Raw genomic sequence first — 9,136 nt, 5'->3', positions numbered from 1 at the left:
AAAAAAAAAATATATTAAGACAATGCATTTGATGAAGTCCTCCAATATTTAATATTTTTTTTTATGAAAAGCCTTCCAAACAGTAGAATTTAATTATGTCACACAACTAGCTCAATGAATAATCAAATTATGCACTGTTAAAAGAGTACATTCTCTACTACTGTTACTTGACTAAACAGACATAGCCAGCTACACCATCTCAACAAGGTAATTATCTCCCAATATAAAACTCTCTTTCACTTGATAAATTGCTTTGATTGAAAACAAGTATCACATGACTACAAAGGCCGTGGCCTTATACAATAGCCAAGCATGTAGAACATAACAAAAGCTTCAATAACACAAGCACAAACAAACCAAATTTACATCACCATAAGAGAACTTTTTTAGGTATATACGTGATATGTCCAAGAAACAAACAAAGCACTCATTGTACATTAAAAACAACTAGTCGCAGACCCGCGCGTTGCGCGTGATAAATTTTTTTATTTTTTATGATTGTGTTATTATTTTGAATATTTTTCAATGTATTACTACTTATGCTACATTATATATGTATGACGAATGTATTGTAGGATTCATGCTGATAGGAGGTTTTGGTCTTGGAATTTGACGTGGAAAGGATACAAATATTATTTTTTCATTTCAATTTGGCAGGCTCTTAACCATAGCCCTTATTTTTTTCATTTCATAGAATGGACCTCACAAGAAGACTAAATTACTGAACTTATTTTGAGAATCAACTAAATTATTGAACTTAATGAGGTATATAAGGCTACATTCAGGAAATAATTAATTAACCATGTTCTAAGGCGTTGACATGGTTGCTGAAAAATGTCCTAGAGACTGATCTCATGTTAATTTCTATTTCCTTAGCTCATCGTGCTTAAATAGTAGTGACATTACATAAGAGGCATAGATTTAAAAAAAATTTGCAGTTAATTAAAACTTCTCAATTTGAGGAAAATATCGCACCTACATTAGTTTAGGATGTGCCCATTAGGAAAAAATATCACAAAAGATCCAAAGAATTTTCCAAACAACTCAATAAATAATTTGGGATACATCTCAAGGCTAAAAATGACTAAGACAGACAGTTTACTACTCAAGGCACCATTTGAGGGACTTTGATGGAGACATATGGCTACATAGGACTGATAGACAACAAATCCCAAACTTTAATCCAATTACCGTGGGTACCAATCTGTACTAACACAGAACACTTGATAGAAGTGGAGACAAACAACAAAGTGAAAACTCTAATCCCACAATCACAAAGGTGATGCAAACGTTTTGACTCCAAATATTTATGGCCATTTAAGTATACTATTTTCATGAATACATCTCTAAAGTGGACTCTGTTAAAGTCAAGTTTAAGGTAAGTACTCGATTTCCTTCGAAGACAATATACTGATATAGGGAAAGTAACCTATCATAGAAACCACACTCACACAATTCTCCAAAATGCAAATATGATTAAAAAAAAAAAAAAAAAAGAACTTGATGTATTAAACCGTGCTTCGTAACAAAACTTGTATTTAGCAAGTTGTTCAATGCAGATAATAAAGAAAATATCCAATAGGGAAAAAAGAAACCCGAAGATTCCCATATGTATTGGGATGCCTTGTGAGGATATTTTGTGTTCTAAATGTTTCTTAGATTTGTAAATACCCCCAAGTCATACAAAGGATATTGGGTAGATTGTAGAGGAGTACCCCCCATCCTGTATTGCGTCTCTTCTCATTACTGATGTATCATACAGTTAGTCTTACCAGTAAAACTTTGCTATAGTTTTTTTTTTCAAATAATAGTAATAAGTATATAAAGTCACAATAAATACATATGATTTTAGTCTTATTTTTTCACCAAAAGGTTATACATTTTCCTTCCAAAGAAAGGTAATTACAATAAAACAACAAAATGAAAAACTAAATATATATTAGTTGTAATAAAAATTAATACAAAATTTTAATTTATTTATTAGTATGTGCAGCCAGAATTTCGTTGGACTGGACTCTAGTTTATCTTCCATACATACTAAAGTTAAATGCAAATACATATTTTGCAGCAAGAATTATATCTTAAATGTAATACGGGACAAATAAGTGAATGACTGATAACTCAAGACATGGAGTGATGGAGGTACTAACCTATATGTGGAAGAAGAGAAGATGATAGGGCAAGTATCTCATGACAACCTATTTCTCCAAACTGCTATAATTTTGTGTCATACTACCAACTTAGTCCAATAATGTGGTAAAATTAAAACTGAGAAAAAGTAACAAACCTTGTTTTACATGAAAAGAAAACATACAATTAGATGAAAGGAACTAAAAGACCAACACAAAATGCTAATCCCCTACACAAGGACATGATGCACAAGCCCGTCACTTTTGAAATTTAATTAAGTATAATGTGGAGAAAGAGAAGGTATGATAATCTCTTACACATGAATAATGAAGGTACATGAAAGAGAGAAAGAGGTCTTGGGACCAAAAACAATTAAAGAAAGATTGAACAAAGAGGAGACCCATGTAACCCACTTCATTGCCATACCTAGGTTTATACATGTTTGGTTCATTGTTTGGGTCACATAATCCAGCTCCTACAACCCAAAAATAAACTATCCTTTATTGGTTCATGTGTTCAGCCGAGAACCAAACAAACCATCCAAAGATAATCTAGTTTGTTTCACTTTTAGGCTAACCAATCTCAAGTCACAACTTACACCAATGGTAACAACCAATTACAAAATGAAAATGGAGGTAATGTCATTAGAAAATACAAAGTAGAATGAGAATAGAATATATCTTATAACCAAAAATTTCCATATCATGCCCTCCTGAACACTGAAATTCTATCTGCAAAACACTTGTATTTGTTACATAGAAGTGTAAGATACAGGTTCCTTTGGACGTAGTTTTTTTTTTTTTTTTTTTTTTTTTTTCAAATTTTGAAAATTGATTAAAAATCATTTATTTATATATAGATAAAATTGATTAACTACTCAAATTTATAAATTGAGTAGTTAATCATAAATGGAAATGAAAATAAAGGCTTTTACATCAACCACTCCAATCCTATTAATTATCATAACCCCACCATCATTGTCTCAAGCGGGCCTATAGCCAGAACCACCATACCATCTGCAACACCTCTGTCATCACCGCCTCTAAGGACACCACAATCGCCAATACCATCAGTATTGCCCTCACTTCTACAACCGTCACTACTATGTCTATGTAAAATATTAATATTTTTTATTTGAGTCAAACAATATAAATTATTTTCAGAGTTGCAGCCAAATTCATCATTCTTTAAAAAAAATTATATCTTCTGCCAATAGAAACACAGCGATAAGTTTGTGTTATTTAATATTGTTCTTGGAAAGTAAAAGAATATTGAAGTTAAATCACTACTTCCTTACTTGGAAAAGATATATAGAAGACGATCAATTTTTACATTTACCAAATAATAAACTTTACAAACACACAATGAACATAAACTAATCAAACTCGAAGAAAAATATCGATCAATCAATTATATTGAAAAATTAAATATAACTTGAGATAAACGCACAATAGAGAGTTTAGCAAGCAAACTACACACACAACAGACTGTGCATCTTGCAAGTTGCAACACTGTAAAGAGTATTACCAGCAAAGAGATATAGGCAGAAACTGCAGCAACAAAGAAAGTACCAAAGAAAGAGTCAGCAACAATTGCTCCAATGACCGGAAGCAAATTGGTGCTACCACTTACTATGTTTGAAATCTGAGCAGCATTTATGTTTTTCAAATTGAACACCTGAATCAGATATACGATCAGGTTCTGATTCAGGTGTTCAATATCCATCCCCCGCCTCCAAGTGTGAAGCCTTTCGCTGCCCCTGCTTGATATAAATAGAAATAAGAAATATATTGATCCAAACAAATTCTGTGTGTGTTAGATAGACAGAGAGAGAGGTTGACCAATGATGAATGGGAAGGTGATCCAACCACCACATTTGGTACCAGAGCTCAATAATTGGGTTTCTCTACCATCCATATTGCTGATTAACTTTTGGTGCCAAGTGATGGTCTATTTATGCTACTTGTATCTTATTAGAATATGGAAACCCAATTATCTGTTACATACGGTTTCTCTACCATCCATATTGCTGATTAACTCTAGGTTTTCCCAACCTAAAAAATCCCTAAAAGAACTCCGAACAAACATACCCAAAAAAGTAGTGCTCCAATTAAATAACCCAACAGTAACAAATTCAACACCCTAACAACCATCCACACCACATCAAGAAATAGGTAGAAACAAACGTAGAAAGGGGAAAAAAAACCATTAGGTAAAAGAATAGAGTACAAAAGAAATTGGGATGTAGGGATACCTTAATTGAACCACCCAGCTTACATCAGTATTTATAGATGTGAGGAGAAGATGGAAGACAAAGAGGCTGCCATTAGAAGCCAAAACAGAAACTGAAACTGTAGAACAGGAAGATAAAACTGTGAGTGAAACAGTAGAATAGAAGCTGAAACTGTGATAATCAAAAGGTGGGGAAGGGGAAGGAACTAAACCTGAAACGATGAAACAAAACGTGGGAGAGAGGAATTTGAATCCGTGTAACAAAAGGAAATAGCATAAGTTGTAACCGTGAAAAGCAATAAGGTTTGACAAAGGGAGTAAGTTGAAAAGGCTTTGGGAGTGGGCTTGGGCTTTGTAGTGAATTTAAATGTATAAAAAGTGGACTTTAAGGAAGAAATAGGGCTGAAAATAATTTTAATTTTATTAGTATTTTAAAATTGGTAAAACTATTTTAAAATTGAATTAAAAATTCAAAAAATAGGATGGGAATGACATGGCTGTTGACGTGGCTTAATGTGAGCGTAGCAACATTAAATGCTACGCTCCAGCTTTTAGTAATATATAGATTTTGGGTTTGGAGTTGTAAATACTTGTAAGTGAAGGGAACTAACTTGGAGTTGGAGGAGATGGGAATCAGTGGAAGGAATAGAGGCATAATTCCTCGAAGTTTGATCAAGATGTCCTCTTTTTCTTCTAGGGTGGACACAAATTGAAATCAAAGTCATCATTTGCAAATTCAGGGTACCGATAATGACGTATTCAAATCACCTTCAAATCTCTTCAAATCATATTCAAACCCAGTAGTATTTGTTGTTTCCATTGCATTTGCATGCCCTAAATCTCCTTCATTGCAAGAAGTGGGGAACAGAGGTAGTAAAGGCAGGGAAGATTTCTGAGGAGAACAGATGCATTCTACATGGACCCCCAACTTTTTTATGATAGCCGTAGAATCCATTGGCTTTCTATTATAATAACAATTCTCCATCTTGATTCTACAGCTAACCTTAAAATGACTCTATTTAGATAGATTTAAGTAGCTCAACTCGTTCTCCCATTCAAAAAGAGGTCCAGAAAAAAACCATAGATGACAAGATTCACTTTTTTCTAAGAAAACACCAGCATAGCAAATTTCTAAACAACCATTGATGTCAACGTCAACCACATAATCATAAGATCCATTTGCCGGTCCAAGGGCAACACAGACAGCAAAAGGATATGGAGATCTTCAATTTCGACCAACCATGAATGAAATGGAATTTCCATCACTTTGGTGGTTGAACCCATTTGGAATCTCACTTCCTAGTACTATAAATTCACAATTCTCAGTGCTAGGTTCTAAGATTTCAGCAAGTGAGTAGTTAGACCAATGAGAAGAAAATTTGGTTGAGGGTAAAACACCTTGACTTTCTCCCATTTGCTTCCATTTAGCAATTCTTTTAGCAATAACCTGCAATTTAGCAAATGAGTTTATGTATTTGGGGAAAGGCAATATAATTATTTCTTTATAACTAAGAGCGATAGAGTGATAGAGAAAGACCTGACTCAATATTTCATTTGATGATTGTGGATTCCATGACGGGCAATTTATAGCCATCAAAAGATTTAAAGATTGTGGAAGTCCTTGAATTTCCTCAAATTGCTTGCAATTTAATATATAAAGTTTCCTTAATGTATTAAACTTGATAAAGCTTTTAGGGATGGTAACAATATTGGCATTTTCTAGAGTTAGATACCTCAATGAGGGAAAGTAGTGAAGCTCCAAAACATCTAATTCAATAACATTTTCACCGAAGAGATTAAGTTCTTCTAACTGTAAAAACCCATATCCTACAGAGATATCAAAAGAATTGCAAGTTGGTCTTGGTATGTTAGTACAAAGACATAAACACCTTGGTTTTTGGAATTTATAGATGCTATCTGGAAGTTTACTCTCAAGGCTTGTGCAACTTAAGGAAGACAACTCTCTAATACCACTCCCACGCAAATTTAAAAGCTCTAAGCATTCCAACGTAAGTCTTGGAAGACTTTGAAGTTTTCCACAATAACTGAGATCCCAAGTTTCAAGTTTATCAAGAAGTCCATCAAACTCATGAACCTTAACTAAATATTTACAATTAGAAAGGTTTAATGTCTTTAAATTTGGAGCACGCAACTTAGGTAATTCTTCAATGGACTCAGAGGAATCAAGATAAAAATGTTCAAGAGATTTGAACTTAAGTCTTCTAGGAAGAGCTCGAAGTTTTTTGCAATCAGTAAGGTACCAAGTTTTAAGCTTATCAAGAAATCCAGTAGGCTCATGAATCTCAACTAAATTTGTACAATAAGAAAGATCTAATATCTCTAAATTTGGAGCCCGCAACTCAGGTAATTTCTGGATGGATTCACAATGTCTGAGATTGATTCCTTTCAAATTTTCAAAAGGCAAAACCTGTAGAAGGGAACAACATTTATCTTCACCAAGCTTTAAAATAAACTTTAGAAATAAATCATAATTAAGAAAACTAATAATCATACCTACTTGAAAAGCTTATGTATTCTAATGTTACTATATGGCATGTTGAAGGAGACAAGTTGTTGAAGACAAACATTTGATGGCAAGGAAAAGGAACAATTAGGCAAATCCAGCAACACTATACTGTTGGGGAGATATTCCAGACATCCATCAATACGTACATTATTAGCTATAAGAAACTTGATATTTTTCATCCTTTTGAAAGCTTGAGCATGAAGTTCCAACGTTATAGGTTTAGGCAGATTCAACATTATGCCTCGAACTTTATTCGTTCCCTAGTTGGACAAAGCATAAAATGAACAACACTACGCAATAGAAATTTCTAAAAATATAACAGATTTAAAATCTTAAACAAAAAAATATATTGATAAGCTTGTATTGCTTAAAAATTAATAAAAATTATAGATATCAATTCATTTCTTCTCTAACTTGATCAAAAGAAGGAAAGAAGTGAAGGAAAAAGGACTTATACCGTATTTCCAGTTAGTACAGTACAAGCATCTGCATAATCCCATAGTCTAGTACATTTTCCAAGTGCTCGTGGTGATTCTTGTTGAACAATTTCCTCTCCAATTTGTTGTAGCAAGTTATGCATTGATAAATTGCCCCACCAATCAATAGTTATCAAACACTTGTCAATAAGCTTTGGAATACCATAATTTGGAAATAAATGACATGCCTCTAATATATTTACAACATAATCTTTCTTTTCCCCTTGAAGAAAAATGCAATATCAAGGAAAATATCCTTTTCACTTTGGTCCAATCCTTCATAACTCATTTTGAGTACTTTTAGAATTTCCTTGTTGGGAATCTTTTTATACTTCTCTAATACACTTTCCCATTGAGATAAACTTTTTCTACACAAATCAGAACCTATTATTTTTAAAGCTAGAGGAAGGCCATTCGCATAATTGATAATTTGATTTGTAAGTTGCATGTAAGCTTCCTCAGGTTCATTTTTTTGAAAGGCATACAAACTAAAAAGTTCACAAGCTTCATATTGGTCCATTTCATCAACCTTATAGATTAGAGGATCTTGTTCGAGAGTGGTTAACACATCTTTATCTCTTATGGTTATAAGGATTCTACTTCCTGGAGTCAACCAATCACATTTTCCAAGCAAATTTTCTATTTGTTTCTGTTCATCCACATCATCAAGAACTAAAAGAACTCTTTTATGGCAAAATCTTTCCTTTATCACATTGATTCCTCTAGATATGTTGTCCATCTTTAAATTTCCATCCCTTAAGATATTAGAAAGAAGTATCTCTTGTAGTTGGATTATGCCATCATTTGACCCAGACCTTTCTTTAACATTCTCTAGAAAAAAAGCTTCCTTCAAAGACATCAACAATTTTGTTATATACAACTTTTGTGATTGTAGTCTTACCTATTCCCCCAAGCCCATGGATCACCACCATTTGAATATCATTTGACTCAATATTTAAAATATTTTCTATTTTTGTTGCACGATAATCTACTCCAATAGGGTATTTAGCAACAAATAAATGTGTGTGGTTTAATATAGTGCTTGATATCCATTTAATAAATCCCTGGATAAATTTAGATTCAAGACAACTACCAATCACATATCATAAAAAGTGTGTTAGGAAATGGATTAGCTGGAAAATTGAAGTATGAGGATAAGCAAAATTCTACGTTTATGGTTTTTTTTTTTTTTTTTTTTTTTTTTTTTTTTTTTTTTTTTTTTTTTTTTTTTTTTGCATTTTTTCCCCTTTTGCTACATGAATAAGGGGGGAGGGGGAGGACGGGTTAGGGCGTTAGAATTAACAAGTGGTACATTTTTTTTTCCTTTATGAGAAAAGTAAGTAGTACATTTTTAATTAAAGTAAATGGTAAGTACATAATTCATAGACTTAGGAACCAACTGTGTTTAAATTTATTAGTTTGCCTTTTGGATAGGAATCATTTTTATTCTTCTATCAAGTAGTTGCATGAAAACCCCACTTAGGTAAGGAACCAAACTTATTAGAAACCCACTTATGATACCTGATTGAAACGATTAAGAAATTTTTCTTAAAACTTTTCTCAAAAAATACATGGAAGAAACTCTTAATTTTTATGATTAAAATTTTCTTTGTAGCATTACAGGCAACTACCTTTATAGCTAAATATATTATCAAAATAGAACAATTTCATATAGTGGTTATGACAAACCATTAAAATAAAAAAAATGCATGAAAGCATGAGAGTAATCGTGAGATACATACTCGTTATCGTAATGGAATCCAGACAAATT

The 9,136-nt window shown here is 32.6% G+C and overlaps 1 protein-coding gene across 1 annotated transcript; it reads right to left on the bottom strand.

The window, feature by feature from the left end:
* Positions 1–211: 211 nt before the first annotated feature.
* LOC111988301 (disease resistance protein RPV1-like) lies at positions 212–6,874 on the bottom strand. Its single transcript, XM_065760956.1, has 3 exons — positions 4,575–6,874; positions 4,385–4,481; positions 212–3,889 (listed from the first exon to the last, which is right to left on the bottom strand). The coding sequence occupies exon 1, from the start codon at positions 6,872–6,874 to the stop codon at positions 5,588–5,590; it is 1,287 nt and encodes a 428-aa protein (XP_065617028.1). The 3' UTR covers positions 212–3,889; positions 4,385–4,481; positions 4,575–5,587.
* Between the last annotated feature and the right edge of the window lie 2,262 nt (positions 6,875–9,136).

The sequence above is a fragment of the Quercus suber genome, unplaced genomic scaffold (assembly GCF_002906115.3).
Source record: "Quercus suber isolate HL8 unplaced genomic scaffold, Cork oak 2.0 scaffold_388, whole genome shotgun sequence".
NCBI classification, from domain to species: Eukaryota; Viridiplantae; Streptophyta; class Magnoliopsida; order Fagales; family Fagaceae; genus Quercus; species Quercus suber.
This window is presented reverse-complemented; position numbering and strand designations above follow the sequence as displayed.